This window comes from Arvicanthis niloticus, chromosome 13 (assembly GCF_011762505.2).
Source record: "Arvicanthis niloticus isolate mArvNil1 chromosome 13, mArvNil1.pat.X, whole genome shotgun sequence".
Taxonomy (NCBI): Eukaryota; Metazoa; Chordata; class Mammalia; order Rodentia; family Muridae; genus Arvicanthis; species Arvicanthis niloticus.
This window is the reverse complement of record NC_047670.1, coordinates 55,164,970-55,190,173: the sequence shown is the minus strand read 5'-3', so window position 1 is coordinate 55,190,173 and position 25,204 is coordinate 55,164,970. Positions and strand designations below refer to the sequence as shown.

General features: G+C 47.5%; 1 protein-coding gene across 1 annotated transcript in view; it reads right to left on the bottom strand.

Annotated features, from left to right (window-relative positions):
* Tab1 (TGF-beta activated kinase 1 (MAP3K7) binding protein 1) overlaps positions 1-24,973 on the bottom strand; it is a 30,668-nt gene extending 5,695 nt beyond the window's left edge. The window contains exons 1-8 of the mRNA XM_034517592.2: positions 24,876-24,973; positions 7,747-7,883; positions 7,231-7,384; positions 6,193-6,279; positions 5,590-5,728; positions 3,494-3,607; positions 2,544-2,655; positions 250-394 (exon numbers count right to left, since the gene is read on the bottom strand). Coding sequence (XP_034373483.1) covers positions 250-394; positions 2,544-2,655; positions 3,494-3,607; positions 5,590-5,728; positions 6,193-6,279; positions 7,231-7,384; positions 7,747-7,883; positions 24,876-24,908 — 921 coding nt within the window. The 5' untranslated portion in view covers positions 24,909-24,973. The remainder of the gene's footprint in view (positions 1-249; positions 395-2,543; positions 2,656-3,493; positions 3,608-5,589; positions 5,729-6,192; positions 6,280-7,230; positions 7,385-7,746; positions 7,884-24,875) is intronic.
* Positions 24,974-25,204: the final 231 nt, after the last annotated feature.

Below are 25,204 nucleotides of genomic sequence, written 5' to 3'. Positions count from 1 at the left end.
TAATCCCTGGAGGGAGAATCTGCCAAAGAGGGGGCAAAGATAGCCCGAGGCCCCAGTAGGAAGGGGAAGGAGCCTGCACGAGGGCTCTGCTGTGAGCAGCAGATCACAACCCTTCCCTGCAGCCCCGGGGCAGTGTAGTTCCCAACTCCCCTTTCTGCTTCAGGCCCTGGCTTTGAGGCTAAAAGGATATCTGGTGACAGCATCTGAGAATCAGGGCTCCAGTCACCTGCCTGATCCTACTCAGCTCACCTGATTGGCCTGCCCAGGTCCATGGGCTGCCTCCAGGGCCTTGTATAGCCCCTCTGACATCAGCACCAGGAAGCCTGTCACGCCATCCAGAGGCTGTGCGCCATGGATTTCCGGCTCTGCGATGATAGGTTTGGATTTGGCAGCGCTATGGGAGAGAGAAGGGAGGGAGGGCTTTGTGTGGAAAAGTCCCTCCCCCCGGGGGGGGTATTGCTTAAGCTGAGGGTAAGAATCTACACTCAGAACATTAAAAATAAAACACCCGACTTTCTAAGAGGGAAAGGGGCAGAAGGAAAGAGAAAAGCAGACTAGACCAATCTTCTGAAGTCAGCCACTAAAGTAAAGCCCAGGGTCATAATGAGGTCAGATGCCAGATCCAGGCTCCACTCTACTTCCCGGCACAGCCGATCAGATAGAACATCAGGAAGGCTGTTTCTATTTGTTTAGTCTTTGATAAGGTCTCATGTGGCTCCACTGATCTACACCTATGTAACTGTGGATAACCATGGGCTCCTAATACTCCTGCCTCTGCCTTTCAAGTGCCAGATGGCAAACTTGTACCACCACTACACCCGGCCGGGAGACCACCTTACAAGGATGTCACAGATGACATATGGAGCAAGTATGTCTGATAGGTGATGTGATGGTGCCTATCTTCCCAGCACTTAAGGCAGCTGTGCCAGAACGATGAGAAGTTCAAAGAAAGACAACAGAGGTCTCAGTCTGGGTTACTAGTAACAGCCTCTTTTAAAATAAAAATAAATTTTAAAATAAATAAAAGCTCATCCTCTTGCCATAACTTGGACAAGACGGAAGTCTCTTCCAATTAAGATCCCATAAAGTACACTGTCTGCATGGGACCAGGGCAGATGTGTATCAAGTCATTAAATGCCTTTTGTTTTTGTTTGTTTGTTTTGATTTTTCAAAACAGGGTTTCTCTGTGTAGCCCTGGCTGTCCTGGAATTCACTCTGTAGACCAGACTGGCCTCGGACTCAGAAATCCGCCTGCCTCTGCCTCCCAAGTGCTGGGATTAAAGGCATGTGCCACCACTGCCCGGCCATTAAATGTCAAAAACTCTAGTACACATGCCCTGTGAGAACACTCTTGACAAGAGACTGAGGAGAGAAATCTGGAAACATGCTGAGCCATTCTCTTGGGACTGCTCAGACAGATGCTGACACAGCTGTCTGCTGGAATCATAGTGTTTGTTATAAGGCAGGACAGCAGCTCAGAGCAGGTGTGCAAGGGTGGAGGGACAGACTCCACTCATGAAATCAGATGCCCTGTGACCTGTCCTGACCACACCTAGCTGCTCCAGTTAAAGAAGCCACCATTTAACAGTCCAATGTTAACTAAAGTGGCTTAGAGAAGAGAGAGGGCAGAGCCAGAGGAGTTTGTGGATGCACCTCAACTCCCACAACACACACAAGCACACAGTGCATGTGCATGTGCAAAGACGCCTGGAGGCACATATGGGCCTAGCAGCCTCTGGGTGAGGGAGGTCTGGCTTGAGATAGAAGGCTGTGTGCACCCTTTCTGAAGTGCTCTGTCACAGACCTCCTACTCAGTAAAGTAAACTGAACCCTGCAAATTGGGGACAAAGCTCTTAAGTACTGGATGTTCAGACTCTGGGAGGGGAAGGAATGTTAACTTAGCTGGGCCTGGCCCCTGCTGAGGATGTCTCTGGCTGTGACACGATGCTGGACTAGCACCTCATAGGCACTCATGAGATGTCCCCACCCAAGCTAGACAGCGGTAAAGGACACACGCTCTAAATTAAGGATGCTTGGGTCCATCACCTGCACTGTGACTGGCCAGACTCCTAAATGACTCAATATCTCAGTTTCTTTTCATGGACTCCAGGTACAACAAAGGCTCACCAGAACTGTGACTGCCATGGGGACTTGGGTAGCACTCACAGGGAAGGACCATGGAGGGAAAGGATGATTCACCTGGGCTCCACCTGGCTAAGTGAAAGGCAAGCACTAACAGTACTTTGGACCCATCAGTTCCTGTTCATTCTGGCACCTCATGCCAACACTGGACCCTCCACCCAGGCTCTGTGGCATTTTAGCTTCCTGGACTTGGTCAGTTCCCTCCTTGACCTTTGTGGGCCTAGCTCACAGGACCAGACTGCTGACCTAGGCCCTACTCCACCCCTAGCTCTCGGGAGGCAGGCAGTATCCCACGGGGCCTGGGCTTTCAATGGTAACCCTGCCACTGCAGCTGGGCGTCTGCTTCTAACTGAGGTCCTCTGGTCTCACAGATGGCTAGGGCTGCAGAGATGGCCACCTACCTGAGCAGGTCAATGTCAGTGTAGCCATATTTAACCTTGTAATCCCCAATTCGCCTGGTGCTCTCCTGTCCACAGATGATGCCCACCTGCTTGATCTTTCCTGTGTCTAAACCTACCAGAGAGAGTACAAGGTGGTAAGCCCATTTTTCCTCAGTGAAGAGTTTAAAGGAGATGTGGATGTGACATCCATGCACATGGTGAGTGAGGGCAAAATAACAGGAAATGGGGTCTGGCTGGAAGTAGGACTGTAGCATGGACTTGGAGAGGTGCAGACCAACAAGCTTCTGGTACCTCTCTGCTTTTCCTAATTTGCCAAGATTTAATAATTAGCTGTCATGAAATGCTACCACCACCAGTGGAGGCTCAGCCACCATGCTTCCTTGTTATGATGGATGGTCACCGCTTTAAAGCATGTGCCCAAAAAAACCAAAACCAAAAACAAACAAACAAACAAAAAACAGAACAAACAAAAACCCCTTCCCTGCCCTCAGGTACTTCTGTCAGGGATCTGGTTACAGCAATGAGGAAAGTAACACTAATAGGCCTCTCCCTACGGGCACGGCAACACAAGCCTACAGGGTCCTGTGTGCCTGTGCCCAGGGCTCAGGAGGCAGAGCTGGAAGAAAAGGAAAGGCACCAGAGACACTGGGGTTGCAGAACTTCTCTGCTCTCTTGGTCTCTGTCAGGAATAGGGATGTGTGCCTAGTATGTGCCAGGTATTCCTCTGGAAAGTAGTCTACACACATTAACTTTCTAAAGGGGGTTTACCCCACACCACACAGATGAAGAATTTCCCAAGTCACAACTGTCCAGCAACAGATCCAGCCTTGGCTACAGATCCAGTCCTTTAGCCTGTATTTCCTTCACCCAGCTACCAAAGGAGGGATCAGAGGGAGCCCAGGAGCCAGCCTCCCTGTTTCCACAGGCCCTTTGGCCCAGCCTCTACGCACCCAGTTGTGATAGACGAAAGAGCTCATCTTCGTTCTCGGTGGTGTGGTCCATGTTTAGCTGTGTAACCTGTAACCCATCCACTGTAGATTTACACAGAAGAGCCCTGTTCGTACCTGCAGCACAATTTGACCAAGATTAAGCAGAGGGAGGAACGGGAGCTACTGACACAACAGAAAAGACAAGCAGATGTCACACACACCAAGGGGTTCAGAGCATGGGTAAACCACCAGGCAAGGACAGTTGCCTTAGCAGGGAAGCAGGCTTCGAGCTACTGTATGATCACAGGACTGAGTTTAATAACAGACTTTTCCTCAGGGGTCCATACCAAATCTTCAGATTCTCTTGGCACAATGTCTGTGGTGGCTCTAGATGAAGCAAGCCTGCTACAGGACAGAAGTGTCTGGGCTAGAGCGGGTGTGAAGGTGTACTATTTATCAGTTACTCTATGCTTTGCAAGTTGATCCTAAGAAAACCTTAAGAGGAAGAAGGGAGTCAGGGACACCAGGAGTGGCCAGCTACTGATTCCTTAGAGTGACACGTATCACATTCAGGTTCTTGAGTCTCTGACGGCCTCCTCCTTTGGCCTTAAATCCAAGTGTCCTGATCACCCAGCTTCCTGCTGTTTTTAAGAATGCAGAGCAGGCCTTTACTCCAGGGAATTTCTTTTAAAGGAAGAAGCCATGGAGCTGCAGATGTTGGGCGCACAGGGGTCCTTGTGCCCACAGATAAGCACTAGGAAACCTCGAATGTTGAACATGCAGGGCTGTCTCTCAAAGAGAGAGGTACACAAGCTGTTTTTCACCCAGAGCATTGGGGGTGCTGGTGGTTAACAGCCTACTTGACCTCAGTGCTTTAAGTATAAGATCCTCCCTTAAGGCTTTAAGATCTTTAAATGACTTTTTTGTTGTTGTTGTTGTTTTTCGAGACAGGGTTTCTCTGTGTAGCCCTGGCTGTCCTGGAACTCACTCTGTAGACCAGGTTGGCCTTGAACTCAGAAATCCTCCTGCCTCTGCTTCCCAAGTGCTGGGAATAAAGGCGTGCGCCACCACTGCCCAGGCCTTAATATCTTAACACATGTAGTTTATCTATAAAACCCATCTTCATGAAAGAAGTGACACATACTTTGAAGAGTTCCTCTGCGTATGGTGGCACAGGCCTGGGAACCCAGCAGTCAGGAGGGTAGAGGGAGGGGGATCTCTGCAGCTTCATGGACAGCCTGATCTAAAGAATGAGTTCCAGGACAGCCAGAGCTATGCAGAGAGACCTTGTCTCAAAAAAGAAAAGGAAAGAAACTAGACTCTTGATGCAGTTGTGTCTTACTGTGCCCATGGACTTGTGATACCTGGAAACGTATTCCAAATTGTACTATCAGCCTAAAACAAACTGCCTGCTGTCAGACTCTAGACCAGTGGCTTTCGACCTTCCTAGTGCTCCCACTTTTTAATACAGTGCCTCATGTGGTGGCCCCCCACCATAAACCTATTTTTGTTTCTACCAAAGAACTGTGATTTTGCTACTGTTATGAGTCATAATATAAACATCCATGTTTTTCGACAGTCTTAGGTAACTCCTGTGAAAAGGTCATTTGACCTCCAAAGGGTCGAGAACTGCTGCTCTATAAAGTCTGAACCAATACCAGCTACTAAATCATGTTGAACTGGATTTTCTTCTTGCTTCATATGCCAGCCCTGCTGTGTGCAGAACCCCCACCTCCCACCCCCCCCCCCGAGATGGCTCAGCAGTTAAGAGCACTGGCTGCTCCTCCAGAGGATACAGTTCTATTCCCGACCCATGTGGTGGCCCACAACAGTCTGTAACTCCAGTACCAGGGAATCAGATGCCTCCACAAGCACCAGACACACATGTGGTAGAGACAATACATGTAGGCAAAACAACTATACACATAAAATAATTAAAAAGGAAAGGATGGATGTCACTCATCGAAAGCCAGGACACCCACCTTGCCTCACTGCTGTCCTTCCATCTGGGATTGACATAGACAACAGAATGAGGAGGAACAGGCCCAATCACCCTGGAAAGCTTGGGGTATGCACAGACAGAAAGCAGACTGGTATGGGACAGGTGGGTAGCTCACCAACATTGGCAACGTAGAGCTTGTTGTTGAGAAGGACTGCCACAACGGCCATGGCCCCTCCCGAAATCTCCCTCTCCAGTGCCTTGAGTCTCTCTAGGATCTTCTGATACTGCGATGGCAACTGGTGTTGGGGTACACCCTGCAAGCCATCATCAAGAGATCAGAGTAGTATGGGTACCTGAGGACCACCTTACCAACCCTCTGCTTCCCTTGAGAGAAAGCATGCAAGGCTGCTGAGCAGCCAAGACAGACAGATGACCAGCAAAGATGTGGCCAGGCTGGATACCTGTAGGATGCCCTGGGAAGGTCACTGTTGTTTTAACTAGGGACAGTCTGAAGGTGACTCTGGCTCTGGGCTGAACCAGATCAAGAACCTGAAAAGGCCTTTCCTTCCACCTATCCCTGTCATCTAAGGATGAGCCTCTGAGAAAAGCTACCCACTGCTGGGCTGGAGTCTCTACAGGGATACACCTACTGCCACCCCAGCCTGCCCATCAGGATGCTGCCTCATGACTCCTGCTGCAAGCCTTGCTGTGCCCACAGGCGGCAAGTGACACATGGTGAGCACTGCACCCGGCAGTACTAGTACAGACAGTCAGTTACCTCTGGCAGCTGGGACTGGAGGCTTGCTTTCTCAGCCAAGGCATCATCGATAGACTCCAGGAAGCTCCTCTCCACTACATCGAAGGCCTGAAGAGACACAGGGCAAGGCAAGGGCTGGCTCAAACAACACCATCACCGCCTGCTAAGATGTCCCTATGGAGAGTAACAGATCCATGGCATTCATGACGGGTGACACATATCACTTCTGCCTCATATGTGGGCCTTTCTGTCTACTGTTGGATAAAGACCTTTAGCTGTGGGATGGGAGAAGGGTGCTACTAATGCAGAGGAATGAGAGAGGAGGCAGGAGGAGGGGCCAGGCCCTGTGCTCAAGCCTGCTGGGTGTGAACAGCAGTGCTGCTCACTTGGGTTCATCTGAAGTGAGACAGTCCAGGAGGGCTTCGTCACTGAGTGTAGGGGCATGGCAACCTCTTCTCAAGAGGCCTTGGTCAGGACCTGCTGGACACTGGTGAGCAGAAAGCTTCCTCCTGGTCTAGCCTCTGCAAAGCTCCAGTCTAGGAGCACAGAGAACAGGAAAAGGCTAGGGTCAATTTCTCAAAGGTCAAGAAGCCTTCCTGGGTAGAAGGAAATCCCAGCACACCAATAAAAAAAAGCACAGCCCTGGCAGGGAGGTATAGGACAGAACAGGAGAGGCACAGCCCTGGCAGGGAGGCATAGGACAGAACAGGGTGGGAGTAGTTCCAGAACATGCACACCGGAGAATGAGCTCCTGACATCTCAAGCAAAGGAAGGGGTCACTGTCAAGAACCTTATCTCCACAGAGCCTCTGTTCCCAGTGATGCCTTTTCCCAAGTCAGTCCTGCTACCAATGGAAAAGCTGCTCCTCCCTGCCTGTCCAGCACTCCTGGCAGCAAGAACCCACCATGAAGCGTACCCAGAACTGATCTTTGGTATCGGATGAAGAAGCAGGGAGTCTTCAGATCGCCCTGTCCACACTTAGAGCTGGAGGGCCCAAGATCCCGGGAGAGAAGAACACAAAAGCCAGCCGGGCCACCGGCACCCACCCAGTCCTCTCACCTGCAGCAGGACCCGTCGCACATCGGCCTCAGTGTGTTCAGTGTTGAGCTGGCCCAGCAGCAGCTCCGCAGAGAGCCTCTGTGCCACAAAGTTGGTCACGCGGTTGCCATCATAGCCATTGAAGACCCCATACAGGAAGCAGTTGTTTTCACTTCTAGCAGAGGGAGGGCAGGGGGAGGGCTGAAACTGGGGACATGCAGGTGGTGGAGGACGTAGGAAAGGAACTGGGGAGGGACTAAAGGCAGAGAAGGCTTCAGGCACTCATCGGAGTCCCCGCACTGTGTCCATCATTTCACTACAAAAAAAGACCTGCTTGCTGAATCTTCCCTGTCCAGCCTCCCCCATCCTTATCCCACAGCAGGCCATTGGCTTAATAAGACATGGAAAGGACTATAGCAGTGGACACTTCCCATAGGCCCCACTTCACAGGCAAGCCTCATATATGGAGGTGGCAAGACAGTATCTTTTCTTGCTCATGAACCCACCTTCTTTGTTCAGTCATGCTAACACACATACCTGAACTTGAGCCAGTTGTCCTCTGGAGGGTGGCTCTCAGTGCCTTTGCCATCAGCAGAGTAGCTACGGTTGGAAGCTGAACCAACTCCAGAGAGGTGACAGAGTGGCAGGTCATCTGTCCAGCTTGGCTGCTGCTCCTGGGAAGCATCAGGAAACTGAAAACCACCTTCTTCCCCAGATCCCATTGCACCTGCTTCTCCAACAAGAGCAAAGGCAGGCCTGTAGCCGGCAAGACAGCTATGTCTGGGAAATAACAATGTTTGTCTGAAGGGACACTAACAAAAGTGTTCTTTGTTTTTATGGTGCATCCACAAACTGGTCCCCTTGGGAACCTGAAAACTGCAGCATTCCCAAGTGGGAAGCTCAGCACAGCTACTTAGAGAGTGAGCTGTACTACAAAGCAAGCGACGCTAATGTAACACACAGGAATAAGCCCAGCTTAGAGGAAGCTCTTTGGTCATACTTCTCCCAGAGGTTCTAATTGTACAGCATAAAGGAATCTTCTGGATACCGGTTCCAACTGCAGAATGCATGCCCCACAGCACGACTGACCAGTGCGCAGCTTGGGTTGTCTGTGCTATAAACAGATTCCCACACATGCTCTCAGGAAGGTAGCCCGGACCTGGCCTTCAGAAACTCCAGCCTGCAAGTCAGTCTGTCATACTCCCTGGTTTGGAGGCCTCCACCTGTGTCCTGTTTCCTTCAAGCTTTAGCTTGAAGCCCTGTGCCCACCCCTTTTTCTTGTTGGGCAAGCCTGGGATCATGGACTCAGGGTCACTGCCCTGTGTATTCATAATGCACGCTGATTCTATCTCTCTCACCTATAACTGACTCTCATCCTTTCCCATCAGATTTGGATCTCAAACCAGGATGTTTTACTTAATCACTGCAGAGATTAACACACACACACACACACACACACACACACACACACACACACACACACACAAAGTCCAAGTCTTGGCTTAAATATCCCAGCGCTTAATTTTGTAAGGTTCTTGGAGGTGGCCCATAAGCATCAGTATTTTTCCTTGAAATGTAAGCCTTATTAGTAAGCATGATACAGTGATAAGCACAGTGGATGTCCTCATGGGTGCACGATTCAGGACTACCTGATCCCACAGCCGCTGGGGATAGGCTCCTTCTCAGCGTGTCATGCTCATAGCATTAAAGGTAGTAGGACCCCACGTCTTTGAGATGTAGCTCTCCTGGCAGCCAGGAAGTTGGTCTTGTGTGAGGCTTCAGTTATACATTTTCTATCCTGTATCTTGGGAAGGATGAATTCGAGGACCTGGTCAGTGTCCCGGAAGTGACCCAGAACACCCTGCCTATGCATCTGAAGCCTACGCTGTGAGAACATAGTATCAAAGACACAAACATCCAGTATAAGGCTATCAAAGGTCCTGCAAGGAGCTGCGCAAGGCAGGCATCAGATCTGTATGTGGTGCACATACATCTGTGCAGGCAAAAACACATGGATAAAGTAAAATACTCTGGAAAAAAAAAAAGAAAAGCTGGAAAGTTTTATTGAAATATTAAGTAATTATGACCACCATCTGCAACAGTCTTAATAATCTTAAAAAAAAAAAAAAGATGTAAAACAGCTGGGTGGTGGTGGCACAGACCTTTAACCCCTGCACTTGGGAGGGAGAGGCAGGTGGATCTCTGAGTTCCAAGACAGCCAGGGCTACACAGAGAAACCCTGTCTTGAAAAGCATTAAAAGAAAGGCGGGGGGGGGGGGGTGAGGGGGGAGTGGGGGAGGGCATAAAACCACTGCAGCTGGCTGCTCCAATCAGCTACAGAAAATCTTTGGCTAACTTCTGTGGCAAATTTCATCTGCTTATTTACATAGTGATGAAAGTCACTAGATATAGATGCACCTCCCAATTCTACTTGCTTTTTTACTTGAAAATACTTCAAATACATTGATTTTGAGGCTTTTGTTTGGTACTTAGTCCCCCAGAGCTACTAATGCAGGGTGTGGGAGCTTTATCTTAAAAGATCATGTAGTAAAGTCTCTGTCTTTGGGTATGCAGTCATGCTGACACACTAGACTCTGTATAACTGCCTCCAGCCAGGACACAGAATGCCTTGCTGACGTCCTGGGAGTTGCTCCGCCCACCACAGGCCTGCTGTGTTGGCCTGCTCTCCATCCTGTGGTTTTGCCTTTTTTAAGAATGACGTCTGTCAAAGTGTGTGGTATGTAGCCCTGAGAGGCTGGCCTCTTTCGTGCATCCTGTCCTTGAGATTCAGCCACACAGAGTTTGTGTGCATTAATTGCTTGTTCATCTTTCCTGAAGCATTTGTAGTTCCCCTTTCTCATTGTTGAATACAGCAGTCTGAGTATCTCAGCATCCTCCAAAGGACATTTGCGCTATCTACAGTCTTCAGTATTTGGGAGAACTGCTATAAATATCCATGTTCATGCTTTTGTCTGAATGTAGCTTTTCCTTTCTCTTGGTAACTATCTAGGGCTCAGGCTGCTAGGTCACAAAGATCTACTGAAAGGCTGACAAGCTTGTGGCACCACACACACACACACACACACACACACACACACACAGAAAACAAGAAGCACCATATCCAACTAAATGGTTGTTTGGCTTTTTCTTTAATATTTCTTTATTGGGCCAGGAGTGATGGTATACAACATAAGTCCCAGAATTTGAAGGGCAGGCCAGCCAGACCTATACAGTGACCCTATATCAAATAGGATAGGTTTTTATTATTTTAAATTTACATATTGTGTACGTAAGCAAACACCCCATGTGTGTGGGTGTTCCTAGAAGCCTGGATAGGGTGTCTGGTCCCCTGAGAGTTAGAACTTGAGGTGTGGTAAGCCACTGGACACTCCTGCCAGGAAAGAAACTTTAGTCCTCCGGAAGAGCAACAAGGGTTTTTAACTGGTAAGCCACTCTCCAGCCTCTAGGTGTTTAGCTTTAGAAGAAACTGCCAAACCATCTTCTAGGGCAGCCGTACCATTGCCATGTGTAGTCAGTCCCTCCTGCCAGCAGGAAGCGTTCCGAGCTGACAGCACTGTGGTCACTGCTAGGTATCATCTGTCTGTTCTGTACTTCACTCTAAAGCATGCCTGACCTCATGGTGTAGTTTGCATTTTCCTGATAGTTAATGATACTGAACATCTGTTCCCTTGACAACCACAGGTCCTCTCTGGCAAGTTTTCATTTTATGCCTCCTTTTAAATTGGGCTGTGTAACAACTGAGTTTGGAGAGTCCTTTCTTGGCTACATGATTTTAAACTGTCTTCCCAAGTTTGTACTTGCCTCATATTGTTTTTGGTAAAATAAACTTAAATTTTTATGTTTTCCATTTTATCAATTTCTTCCATTCATGATTTGTGGCTACCCCCACACCCCGAGTCAGTGTTTCTCTGTGTAGCCCTGGCTATCCTAGAACTAGTTCTGTAGAACAGGCTGGCTTCACAGAGATTTGACTGCCTCTGCCTCCCAAGTGCTGAGATTAAAGGCGTGCGCCAACACTCAAACCATCTTGGTTTGTATTTGGAGAGTCACACCCAAGAGTTCTTACGCAGAACAGGCCATGAAAACCTCACATTCACTTGAAGTTTTCCAGTTGGAAGTGTACACCTGAGATCTCTTTTGAATTAATTTGTGTAGAAGGCAGCTGTAGGCTGATGTTCTACTGCAAATGGATACCTAGCCATTCTACTACCACCTGTCAGAGAGCTGCTTCCCCCAAGAGTTACCGTCACACCTCTGCAAGAAGGTCCTCCTGTGTTTCTGGACTCTGTTCTGTTCATCTCTGTGATGAACATTTTATCCCTTCAGCTTTGTTAGAGTGAGCCTTAAATTCACATAGAGCAGAGGTCTCAGCCTTCCTAATGCTGCAACCTTTTAATACAGTTCCTCATGGTGTGGTAACCCCAACCATAAAATTATTTCACTGCTACTTCATAACTGTAATGTTGCTACTGTTATGAGTCATAGTGTAAATATCTGATATGGAGGATGTCTAATGTGACCCCTGTGGGGGTGGTGACCCACAGGTTGAAACCACTGACCTAGGAGACTTCTCTAACTATATTGTTTTGGCTAGTCTAATTTCTCTACCTTTCCATTTAAATTTTGGACTTACTTTGTTCACATGTTCACACACAAAGTCTTGTTGGGAATTCAGGCACAGGGCACACGCCTATAATTCCAGCATTGGGAAGCAGAGGCAGTAGGATCACAGTTTGAGACCAGGCTGGGCTTCACAGTGAGTGAGACCTTGTCTCAAAAAGAATGAATGAATACTTTTTTTTTAAGGGGGGGGGGGGCTATTTTGGTTGCAACTATTTAAATCTCTAGGCCAGCCTCTGATATTACAGGATATTTGATTATTGTACATAGGAAACCTAATTGTTAGCAAAATAGAAACACTTAAATGGATGTCAGATGTGGTTAGCTATGTCCTAAAGAGATACAGTTTGGGTGTGCCTCTAAAAGCCTCCATAAACAAGAATGCTAAAGAAAGTTCCTGCCTGTTTTAAGACAAGTTGTTTGGGAGCGGGAAGTCAGCTGGATGGGCTGAGCTGCCCAACCAAAAAGGTGAAATGGCTGCTGAGCCTCACTGATTTAGCTGGAAGATCTCTCTCTCTCTCTCTCCTTTTTGGCTTAGAAGAACCTTTACGGAAGGAGCTCTGGGTAAGAGATAGGAATTTTTTCTTTGGGCTTGCAGGAATAACAGAGAAGCTGGCAGGACACAGGTTCAAAAAAACCCACAACAGTATTCTAGGAAAGACAGCTAAGGAGCCCTCTTGGGTTTGGAAGAGCTCAAGAGAAAGATAGACTAGCTCGGTAGAATGACACAGAAAGAGATTTCTAAAGAGCTAGCAGTTTAGTTATGGGATCAGGCTTGTAAATAGCTATTTGTGTACAACGAGGAAAATAATGTTACCTCGTGGAGCTAGCCGGTTTTACCTCAGTTTATGCTTCCTGCATCTTTACTGGCAAACACACTGGATGACCTGATACACACACTCTGCCATCTCCAGCACACCAATCTTCTGATCCATCAGTGTGATGTGTCTCCACTCATTCATGCTTCCTTCATGGGATGTTTGCTTCAGTCACAGTTTTACCACAGGGTCTGAGGAGCCACTAGAAGCCTCCTAGTAGTCTGTCAGAACAGACACTAGGTCTTTTGTGTTTTTTTTGTTTGTTTGTTTTTTTTTTTTTTTTTTTTTTTGGTTTTTTGAGACAGGGTTTCTCTGTGTAGCCCTGGCTGTCCTGGAGCTCACTCTGTAGACCAGGCTGGCCTCGAACTCAGAAATCCGCCTGCCTCTGCCTCCCAAGTGCTGGGATTAAAGGCGTGTGCCACCACTGCCTGGCCAGACACTAGGTCTAAAAGCTACACTGGCAATGAATGAAATGGCTGGAATCCTGCTCAGCTCTGGTGACATCAGGTCAAGGGAGGACAAAGGGAAAAGTGCTTCCTGGTAACGGAAAATACTGTTCTTGGCTCTGACACACATGGGAAGGTACCTCACTTAGCCATATGTACTATGTCATCGCCGTATGCTCAGTCAACATACACACTCATTCAACAAATCTAGCTGCTGGTGCTTAAGTCAGGAGGGTGTCAGTATGACACCAGGAACAACACAACAAAGTAAAACAGGGAAACTCACTGTTTAAAGCCTCCCTTCTAGGGGAAGAAGACACCAACCACATAAGAGAAAATTGGCATGACTGCCTTGGCCAGGGATATGGGCTGCAGAGAAACACTAGGAAAACCAAACACAAAGTGATGGGGTGAGCTCTTTAATGAGGCGGGAAGAGCAGGTGATCTGTCAGCCAGATCCGAGTGACTGAAATACTGGTCTTTCTAGAGAACGGGGATGAGCTTTCCAAGCAGAGGGAAAAGCATGTGCCAAGATCCTGAGGTGGGAGAAGAATGTGCTTGACTAAAGGAGCTGAGAGGCTGGTATAGGGTCAGCGGTGAGCATGAGGGAAAGCAGCTGGAGATATGAAACATGAGATGGGCAATACCAAGCACTATCTGTGATGTTCACAATCTATCTCACACCAAGACTGGAATCTTTCTAACATCCATAGTGATCAGCAAAAATAAGTATAGTCCAGGTAACTCATTCAGCGTTAGAGATACAGTGTTATGAAGGCTAGTGGCTGGGCCTAATGGCACACACCTGCAATCCCCAACACTAGGATGTCTGAGGCAGGAAGCCTTGAGCTCAAGGCCAGTCAGTGAGATGGCTCAGTGGGTAAAGGTGCCTACCACCAAGCCTGAGGATCTAAATTTGATCCAAGTGTTTACATGGTAGAAGTAGACAACTGACTCCCACAAGTTGTCCTCCAACCTTCACATGCATGTCTACACACACACACACACACACACACACACACACAGAGAGAGAGAGAGAGAGAGAGAGAGAGAGAGAGAGAGAGAGAGAGAGAGAGGAAAAACTAAAGAAAAAAGCTTGCTCTTACCATGTGCAAATAACGGACAGACACTTGATTGAAGGACCAGAGTTGATGTTGCTTAGGAAGCAATGCATGATGGGGACCCAGAAAGATGCTATGGGGTGGGAAGATGTTATACTGACCACCAAGGCCATATTTAGCAGATATGGGAATAGCAAACTCTCCACAAATCAGAAACCTATGAGCATGACAGTGTCAACGTACATAGCTGGTACCTTGACCTTAAGTAATTACAAGTACTGTCTGGAGATTCCTACACTACATTTTAAACACATCTCTTTTCAAGGGATGGAGAGCTAGAGTTAAGAGTACTGGCTGGCTGGACAGTGGTGGCCAATGCCTTTAATCCCGGCACTCAGGAGGCAGAGGCCAACCTGATCTGCAGAGTTCCAGGACACCCATGGCTACAGAGAAATCATGTCTTGACAAACAAAAACAAAATAAAACAATGCACTGGCTGCTCTTGCAGAGAGCCAGGGTCTGATTTCCAGCACTCACACGGTGACTCACAACCCTATGCAATTTAAAAAATAATTTGGTTGGGGGAGTTTTGAAAAGGGCCTCATTATGTAGCCCTGGAACTCCTGGAACCAAAAACTGGCCTTGGACTCAAAAGAGATCTGCCTGTCTCTGCCTCCCCTCCCAAGTGCTGGGATTAATGGTGTCATTATGTCCAACTCTAATTTTTTTTAAATTTAATTTTTATAATGTTGATTCTGTAAATTTTAGAGAGTTATCCTTTTACTAGCTGACAAACAGTAATTTTCTTTTTTTGTTTTTTTCGAGACAGGGTTTCTCTGTGTAGTCCTGGCTGTCCTGGAACTCACTCTGTAGACCAGGCTGGCCTCGAACTCAGAGATCCACATGCCTCTGCCTCCCAAATGCTGGGATTATAGGCATGCACCATCACTGCCCAGCAACAGTAATTTTCAAGGCTCCAGTGCCACTGTGTGCTGCACTCATGAACAGTCTTTGTTTAGCTTGAAGAAAAAAAAAAAGTACCCAAGAAACAAACTAACTTGACATTTTTTTCTTTTTGTGTGTGTATGGAGTGAGTTCACATGTGTTCCCATGTCTACGTGTATTTGTGACAAGGGGCTAAAATTAACACTAAGTGTCCCTCACTGCTCTCCACTTTATTCACTGAAACAGGGTCCCTCACTGAACCTGGAGATGGGTAATTCCAGCTACTCTTGTTAGCCAGGGATCTCTTGTCTTTGAGTGTTGGGATTACAGGTAAGCCAGCACAGCTATCTGGCTTTTACATGGCCTTCTCTCTGAGAAGTCCAGCAGATCAGTGTCCCCCAGCCCTAGTCCTGCAGTAAGCTTTTTAAACTTGCATTCATATAGGTCAGACGAGATCTTAATGCTTTCCTTCTAGCTTTCAGGGTGTCGACAGCTTTGACTCTCACCCTTTGACAGGCCAAAAATCTCATAATAGTTGTCTAGCTTATTCAGGATAAGCCTTCCACACAGCACTTCAAATAGCTTCTAAAAACCTGCCCAGACAAAAGCTATGGGAAACAAACTCACTTCTGGCAGGAGGGATCCACATCAAAGGCTTAACTTTCCTTGAAAAGCTTAATACAGAGCTGGGTGTGGTGGCACACCTTTGAATGAAGCACTTGGGAGGCAGAGGCAGGGTCTCTCTGAGTTTGAGGCCAGCCTGGTCTAAACAGTGAATTCTAGGACAGCAGGGCTATATGTAGAGAGACTCTGTCTCAAAAAACAAAAACAACAACCAAAAAAGAAAAGCCTAATACAGGTGGGCAAGGCGACTCAACCCCTTGCTTTTAAACCTGAAGACCCATGTTTGATCCCCAAAATCCACATAATGGAAAGACAGAAATGACTGTAAGTTGTCCTCTAACCTCCACACAAATGACATTCATGCACTCCTTCCCACCCCTCACACACACAAAATAAGTTAAAAAGAAGAAGAAGAAGAAGAAGAAGAAGAAGAAGAAGAAGAAGAAGAAGAAGAAGAAGAAGAAGAAGAAGAAGAAGAACCACCACTACCACCACCACCACCAGCAGCAGCAGCAGCAGCAGCAGCAGCAGCAGCAGCAGCAGCAGCAGCAGCAGCAGCAAAGAGACCTCAAATGAAAGTCTCAACTCCAGTCACAGGGATGAGAGCACACTTAAGCCAACTACTTATGCCAATGCACCTTGGGGGAAAAAAAAAAAAAAAAAAAAAAAAAAAAAAAAAAAAAGACCTACTTATTTCATTTACATTGACTGTCTTTTTTTTTTTTTTTTTTTTTTTTTGGTTTTTCGAGACAGGGTTTCTCTGTGTAGCCCTGGCTGTGAGAACTCACTCTGTAGACCAGGCTGGCCTCGAACTCAGAAATCCTCCTGCCTCTGCCTCCCAAGTGCTGGGATTAAAGGCGTGCGCCACCACTGCCCAGCACATCGACTGTCTTTAAACATTAAGTTCCTGGTGTTTGCCTTGGCTTATTAGTAAGATAAAGACAAATTTTACCCAACGAGCACAACAGAAAGCAAGCACAGGGAGACAAAATTCACCTGTTTGTATTTCTCAGTCTTATCTACACCCAAGTCCCTGCCCCAATCCACCTGTGGAGAGTGATGTTTCCCTAATCTCAGCCAGCCACACACTGTTCTCAGTAAACTATACACTTCTAAGTTCACAAATAACCTTAGCAAAAAGTCTGAGATCAATCTACAAGCCATCAATCTACTTCCAGTTTTATCTTAAAACTGTCAATTTCTTTCTTAGATGACTTTATTTTGAATGCAAAATTTTCCAGTATTGTAGTAAGTGGAAAGCCAGTGTAGTGTATGGTGTCTAGAAGACAAAAGGTGAAGATGTACTCAATCTACTGCCTGCCATACTCCTACTCTAGGAGAGCAGCAAGTGCTTTTGGCTGCTGAGCCACTTCTCCAGCCCCTTTAAGTTTTAAAAGAGACTAGCAGTATTCAGTATTCAGTCTAGCACCCAGGAGGAAAAAGCAGAAAGATCACTACCACAAGTTCAAGGCCAACCTAGCACAGGCCAGCCAGGGCTAGTCTTGAAACTGTCCCCTACTGGAGGGGAGGGTGCTCAGTGGTGCTCTTCCAAAGGACCAAATGTTCAGTACCTAAAAAACAGGATGGCTCACAACCACCAGCTCCAGGATGATACCCTTGGTGGACTCCACTAGCACCTGCACTTACAGCTACTCACGCACGCACGCACGCATGCGCTTAAAACCAAAATAAATCTTTTTTTTTAGAAAAAGAAAAAAACACTTGCTGGCTGTGGTGGTTCAGGACTTTAATCCCAGCACTCAGGAGGCAGGGGTGGGCAGATCTCTGTGAATTGGATGCTAGCCTGTTCTATAGAGTGAGTTCCACAACAGTCAGGGCTATTATACAGAGAAACACTGTCTTAAAAAGCAAATAAACAAAAAACACAGAGAGAGAACAGCAAATGTCAAAAGAGTATTGAGAGCACAGACCAAATTAAGCCCTTCACTTGACAGCATCTGAGGTCTGAAGGGAACTGAAAATCAAATGCCTTCTCAAGAGCAGCCATTCCTCTGTTGCTTCTCCAACACATCCCAACCCACATAATGGAGACACAAGCTCCAGAAAAACACTGCATAAGGTCTCAGAGCCTATCTCCAGTGGCTTCAGCATGAGTACGAGGCATCCCCTCTCTGGTCTCTACGCATACGAACTCTGGCCACTTTAGTCTAGTACTATCAAATCGTTCACTACTTGAAAGCTGTCTTCCTTAGGTGTAGTGGCTGGGTTGTGTCAACTTGACACAGATTAGAGTTATCAGAAAGGAAGGAGCATCAGTTAAGGCAACGTCACCATGAGATCCAGCTATAAGGCATTTTCTCAATTAGTGATCAATGGGAGCGGGCCCAGCCCATTGTGAATAGTGCCATCCCTGGGTTGGTGGTCCTGGGTTCAAGCATACAAGCTGAGCAAGCCAGGGAAAGAAAGCAAGCCAATAATCAGCACCTCTCCATGGCCTCTGAATCAGCTCCTCCCTCCAAGTTCCTACTCTGTTTGGTTTCCTGTCCTGACTTCCTCCAATGATGAACAATATGGAAGTGCAAACCAAATAAACCCTTTCCTCCCAACTTGTTTTTTGGTCATGGTGTTTCACAGCGATTGAAACCTAAGATACACATGTAATACACTCATAACAGTGCCCTAGGCCCTGTGACAAATGGGTAGTTCTTTTATACTCTGGGTGCTCCTTCAAACAGGAGGCCTAGTAGCCTTATGCCTCAGATACAAGGCCTCAGCAAGTAGCCAGCCAACACCAGGAAGCTGTGTCACTGTGAGCCAGGAATATTTGGTTCTCCCTAACTTTCCTGACCCACTCAAAAGCATTCTTGCTATGTTGTGGCTGAGTGAGCTTTGAGCGTGTTCTCCTAGTGCTCTTCTATTTTGCCAGGGACTATCCACAATAATCGTCCACAGAGGATTCTATTAACACGTCTGCCAAGTCTCATCCTTCCTCCACACTGCTGAACAACTTTTGGAAAGGTCACATATTTGCTACTCACACAAACCACCCACTCCTCCACCCACCCACTAACTGATGCATACGTTCTCCCACATCCCCAAATGCCGGGCCAAGAGCTCAGGGGGCGCTAGCCCTGGGGAAGCTGAAAAGGGGGTGTTTCACACTCCAAGTCCTCAGCACAGAGCGACACACACACACACACACACACACAAACACACACGTGAGCACAGGAACCATGATTCCTTCCTCATTCAAAAGAAGTTCCTAAAATTCAACAGAAAGTGTGCTGAGAGGCCACATCAAAGGCCCTAATTCCTGCCGGTCTTGAGAGGGAGCCCCCTACAGTCAGTCCTGCTGTGCTTTGAAAAGCTATAGTGATCCGTGTGTGTGTGTGTGTGTGTGTGTGTGTGTGTGTGTGTGTGTGTGTGTCCTCAGAGGCTTCACAAACACCTGTGCATGTTTATTTAAGCATGAGTTCCTCACATTCTCATGGACTCTTATCAAAATCAAGGTCTGCAGTAATAGTTCCCACACAACTCATCTCAAAACCCCCGGCAGACAAGTGGACAAAGCCCTGTTCCCTGTTCAGGCCTCAGCTTGAATATCAAATTATGGTATGAAAAGGCTGAGTGTTTCTGTGGTGAAAGCAATCCATTGCCACAGAGACCAAAAGGAAGCTTGGAAGGGAGAACAATGCCCCTGGGAAGATGGCTTAGGGTGAGGGACAGCAGTTTCTTCTCTCCAATAAACCTCTTGTTTGACCCACTTCTTTCTCTGAGGCCAACTCACTCCAGGCTCCCACTGCCCTCCAGAGCCTCCATCAAATGCTCTCTATGCTGCTGTCAGACTCCATGACGTATGCTCAAAAGGCTCCTACTAACTGCGGGATGGTCTTTGCAGACCAGCACAGCAGCTGGACCTCAATTCCAGTAGCTGCTGAATGGCAGGAAACAGCTCAGGTATGGCCAAATGTGCTTTGTGCTTTTCTTTCTTTCCTTTTTTCCCTCTACTGTTGGGGATGGAACCCAAGGGCTTGTGCACACTAAGCAGACACTCTTCCACTGAGCCTTATCACCAGCCCTGGATATGTATGGTGTGTGTGTTCTGAATATATGGGTTTTTTTTCCAGTGGGCAAATTTGTTTAGAGACAAGGTCTCATATAGTCAAATTCAAGCACCTCGTTCTCTTGCCCCAGCTTCCCAAGTACCAGGATTACAAGACTGTGTCACTACGCTCAGTTTTATGAGGTGCTGGGATCAAGCATAGGACTTCATGGATACTAGGCAAACTACCAACTGAGTGCAGTCCTGAACTTACTTAAGGTGCACTAGGAAAAACTTATAGGTAACACCTGTGATTTCATAAATATAATTTCTCAGGACAAATCTAAGTCTAAAAACAATTTTAGGTTGACATTCTTTTTTAAAATTTGGGTTTTTTTTTTTTTTTAATTTTTAGGAATATCATCTTACTATGTTGCCAAGGTTGGCCTCAGATTCCTGGATTCAAGTGACCCTTCCAATTCAGCCTCCTGAGTAGCAGGTATTACAGTCAAGGCAACAAACCAAACTGATTTTGCATTTGTTTGTTTGTTTGTTTTTTTGAAACAAAGTTTCTCTGTGTAGCTCTATCTGTCCTGGAACTCACTCTGTAGAGAAGGTTGGCCTTGAACTCACAAAGATCGGCCTGCTTCTGCCTCCTAAGCATTGGGATTAAAGAAGTGTGCCACCACTACCTGTCTACAAACCAAACTTTGTTCTCTCTGCTCAGAAGGCATTCCTTTTCCAGGGCTCTTTATCCCAAGAATGGCACAATGCTCAGAGAGAACCTTGGAGTCCTTGGATCTTCTGCCTCAGCCACACAGCTCATAGGCAACTCCATTCACCAGCAAATCACACTCCCTCTGTGTCCAAAATGCAGCCATATTGGTATCTCCTGCCCACGCTATCTATCATCCCAGCCAGTGTCCTCTCACACAGGCCAGACGTTCAACAAGCCCCAGGCTTCCACTCTTACTACTAAAACCCAAGTGGAATTTTTCTCTAGCCAAAAATCAGATGTCATCAGGCCCCTGGTCAAAGCATTCAGAAGCCTAGTGTTGCTGGCAGAATCCGAAGGCTGTCCCAGCAGTCACTAAGCCAACAATGCCTTCAGACCATGGCTATCACTTCCCCAAGGTGTTCCAACCACATTGGCCTCCTTGGGGACTCCTGAAAATGACAGGCTCTCACATACTCTATCCTCTCCACACTCCTACCTCAGTCTCAACAAATGCAAGACATTATCCCGTACCACCCTGTTGAAAACAGCCCATGCCATCCTGTTTCTGGACCTTAGGGTTCATTAGATATTATTAAATTATACATAATCCGTATTTGCTGTTTAGCATCTGTCTTCTCCACTAGAATGTAAGTTTAATGAGGGTGTATCCCCCAGCTCCAGCACAGTGCCTACCACAGAAGGAATACTCAAGGGATCGGCTCACTCACAGCAGCACTGAAGACTGAAGTTTGTGGTTGACGTGTAGAGGGCACGAGGTCCATGTGCTCACTGACAAGTATGAGGGAAACCAGGAATGTTGAACACACAGGCTTGTCTCTTCAGTGGGATGGATGTATAGTTAATGGTCTGGTGACCTGAGCTGTCTGTGAGGTTGAATCCCCTAGACTACTGTGTTTATCCCAGACTCCTTCCTAGACCGTCATCCTGAGCATTCTCAGTCAACAGAACCCATCCTTATGGATTTTGCAAGAGTTTCGAGGCAGCCACTCCTTAAACATTACTGTGGTAACTGTCATGGGGAAGCTTCTTCCACAGCTCTACTGTACTGACATATGTCTAAAGTAAACTGCTCTGAGTCAGGTTCTAAAAGTTTGACCCAACACCAGCCACCAATTCCTGTGGAGCCAGATTTCCTTCTTGCCTGGTGTGGACACTCAGATCCTTACTCTGGTTGCCCTGGTGTTTGCAGAGCCCCCACAGCTGACTGTTACCAATCTACAATTGGACACATTGTGGCAGTTCATTCAATAGTATCGGTTCTCCTGGGAGTCCTTCTAGACTGGGGAAACTACGCTGTAAATCCAAACAGGACTCACTGGTTTTTTTCAGGCTGCTCAGGCTGGGCTCTTCTAAAGCAGTGGTTCTCAACCTATGGATCTAGACCCTTTTGGAGGTTACAAGAGTTCTATATCAGATATCCTACATGTTAGATATTTACATTATAATTCATAACAATAGCAAAATTAGTTATACAGTAACAATGAGATAATTTTGTGGTTGGGGCCACCACAACATGAAGAACTGTATTAAAGGGTGACAACATTAGGAAGGCTGAGAACCACTGTTGTAAGATTTTATCTAAACCACTTTTCTTAGCTGAATGTAGTGGGGCACGCTTTAAATCCCTGCATTGGGAAACAGATCTCTGAGTTCCAGGCCATACAGTGAGCTGGAGTTCAGCCAGTGCTACACAGTGAGACTTTGTCTCAAAACAATCAATCAAACAAATTCAGCACTAGAGAGATGACTTAGTAGCTGGGAGCATTTACTTCGGTTCCAGAGGACGCCAAGTTCAGTTGCCAGAACCTTACAGCTTACAACTGACTTCAGTTCTAGAGACTCTGGTACCTTCTTATGCCCTCCTTAGGCACCAGGCATAGACCTAGAACACTTACAAGCAGGAAAATACTCAAACACTTGGAATTAAAAAAAAAAAAAAAAAAAAAAAAAAAGCCAAATCAACCAACCGCACAGGAAGCCCTCAAATTCAAAATCCCGAAAACCAAACTCTTTTAAAGTACCACACTGACTATAGAGGATAGGTAAAATCCCCCAGAATACCTTTCTTCCAGACACTCTACCAACCTGGCCAAGGATGCCCTTTCAAGACCCACATTAGTCCATAAACAGCCTATCCTACAACCCTTCACTACCAGTCAACACAGACCTATACCATTAGCTGTATCTGACATGTGGACTGTACAGACCCCTCACATACATATTTAAATTTGTATTCCCCTTGGGTGTCCCTCCTGTCTTGAATGAATGAAAAAATTAAAAAGGAAAGGACATGACTGCTCCTAGCTATGAGTGTGGTAGAGGAGAAAGTTTATTACTATAGAAAAATGGGAGAGCAGAGTCAAGAGACATCTAAGAGAGTCCATAGTAGACATGACCCTAAGCCATAGGGGTGGGGGGGTATGAAGAGAAGGGAGAGAGCAGGGGAACCAGGTACAGCAGTCAAAAGGGCAAAGGTACAAAAGAAGTGGGTAGCCAAAATGGTTGAATTATATAGGAAAAGCAGCCCAGCCCCCTGGACTAAAGAATTCTGGGTAGAGGCTAAGGGATGCTGAGAGAAGCTGGCAGCCAGGTTCACTTTGATGCTAAATTGGTATCTCAGCTATTTGTCCCAGGGTTTGAGACTTGACATCCTCTGAAGCCTCTGTAGTTCTCGGCTGCCTGTCCAGGGTTCCCTGTGGAAATCCACATGGACTCTGCCTTAGCCACTGTCCTATGGCATATGCTCCTTTTCCCAAGCTGGACTGAGAGCACAGTGAGAATGGCCACCCTGCTGATTCATTTTCCCAAGTGGCCCAGACTAGCAGCTTTCAAGGTCATTTGCAGAACAGATATTGGAACTGCTCTCACTAGACTCAGGACAAAGGACAGGTCAGCAAGCCTGCACCCTGCCTGGGCAGGACACCAGGATTCCGCTAAGTAAGGATGTTCTGCCATCCTGAAGATGGAAGGGGCCTTATACAGTTGTCTTTGCCTGCCCCTTCCCTAATATCAGGATACTATGAGTTAAAAGCGATCTCCCCTCCCCCCTTTGTAAGTCCACCAGCATACAGAGAACACATTCTCTGTGAGCTGGGAAAAGTCTACATTCTCCCCTAACTGGTGTTCTTTGGGCTCCATCACATCGAGGAGACAGAAGATACTTAACCCAGTTGACCCTTCTCTTGTTAGCAAGCCAACTCAGTATGCATCAGTCACTATTTTTTCCCAGCCTCTCTTTCTCTCAAGGTCACAATCATATCAGTGTTCCCCAGATGCTTTCTACAATGGAGACATTTATACAAGGGCCTTGCCCTCTGGGACCTTAAAAAGCAGAGAGCCAGACCTCTCTCTACTCCCAGCGTTTTACAAAAGGCCTGAACAGGCACACAATAGTGAAGGGAAGGTCATCCTTCTCTTCCTCACTTCTCACGCCAAGGCCTAGTTCCTGACCAATTTTCTCATTTGGTTACAGCCACTGACCAAGTACCTAGCATGCAAGGATGGAAAGTGGTGAAGTCAACACACTAAGAGGCCCTTCCTTGTCTTCAAGGAATCGACATTCTAGTTCAGGAGAGACATCCAGAGGCAACTCCTACAGAGTGCCACGGTAGGGAAAGCCAGGGGATCAGCACCCTGTCAGTCCTGGCAGATTCAAACAGTACTCTGTGCTAACATACATGTGTAACCGTGCACATACGTGAGAAAGATGCAGGGACAGGAGACTGCATCAAACCTTGGAGGTCCAGATTACCGTGTAGGGGTGTCTGGAGCCAAACCTCTCACTCTAACCTTAGAGAAAGGCCCCTGAGTAAGGCCACATGGGACTCGGTGAATTGGGGGGCAGAAGCAAAACCCCAAGCCATCACTTCTTTGAGGAACTTAAACCTTAGGGGTATTTCTGGATCCAGACGGAGTAAATTTTAATCCTGCCTCTGCCATTCACGAGGTCACGCTGCCTGATCTGTAGAACCTACAGTAAACCTACAGTACCTAGCTATTCTCTGGTGCTGCTGCGAAGCTTATGAATGTGAGGCGGTCCACACAATGCCAGAGATACAGCGCGCCTTACACAAGCGGGGGTCTATTTATTATAGTCGTGTCCGCGCTCCGGATGGGCCGCTCGGCGGCGCCACGTCCCCTTCCGGCTCGAGGACGCTCCCATTCCGCAGGACCCCGGCGCCCTTGACTCCCAGAGGCCCGGCCTGCGACGCGCACGCGCAGAACAGGCGAGGCTCCAGCCTGCCAGGGGTCGCGCGCGCGCTGCAAGCACCCAAAGGCCTCTGGGGCGAGAGGTCCGCACTCTGCCATCTAAAGACAACAGTTCCTGCACCCAAGGACACACCCGAGCTCCCAACCCTCCCAGCCCGGAGAGCGGGTCGGTTTCCTCACACTCTGGAGCAGGCTCCTCCTCTGCGCCGCCATCTTGGAGGACCCCGCGGCGCGCCAGTCTCTCGGAGTAGCAGGATGGCTGGCTAGAGCGGCTCCGACTGCCCCCCCACCCCCACCCCGGAGCTTATCCACAGCGCCCCCGGCGGAGCGGAGGAGGCGCAGCAGAGGAGCCTTGCGCAAGCGCAGTTTTTACCCCACCTCCCCAGTGGGAAAAATGCTAAGCACCTTCAGTCTACTTTCTTCGACTTTCTTGTTTCCTAGGGTCTTTATGGGTGTGCTTTCTCCCGGATTCTTTCGATGGGGATTCTGAGATCCTATTTAAAGCATTT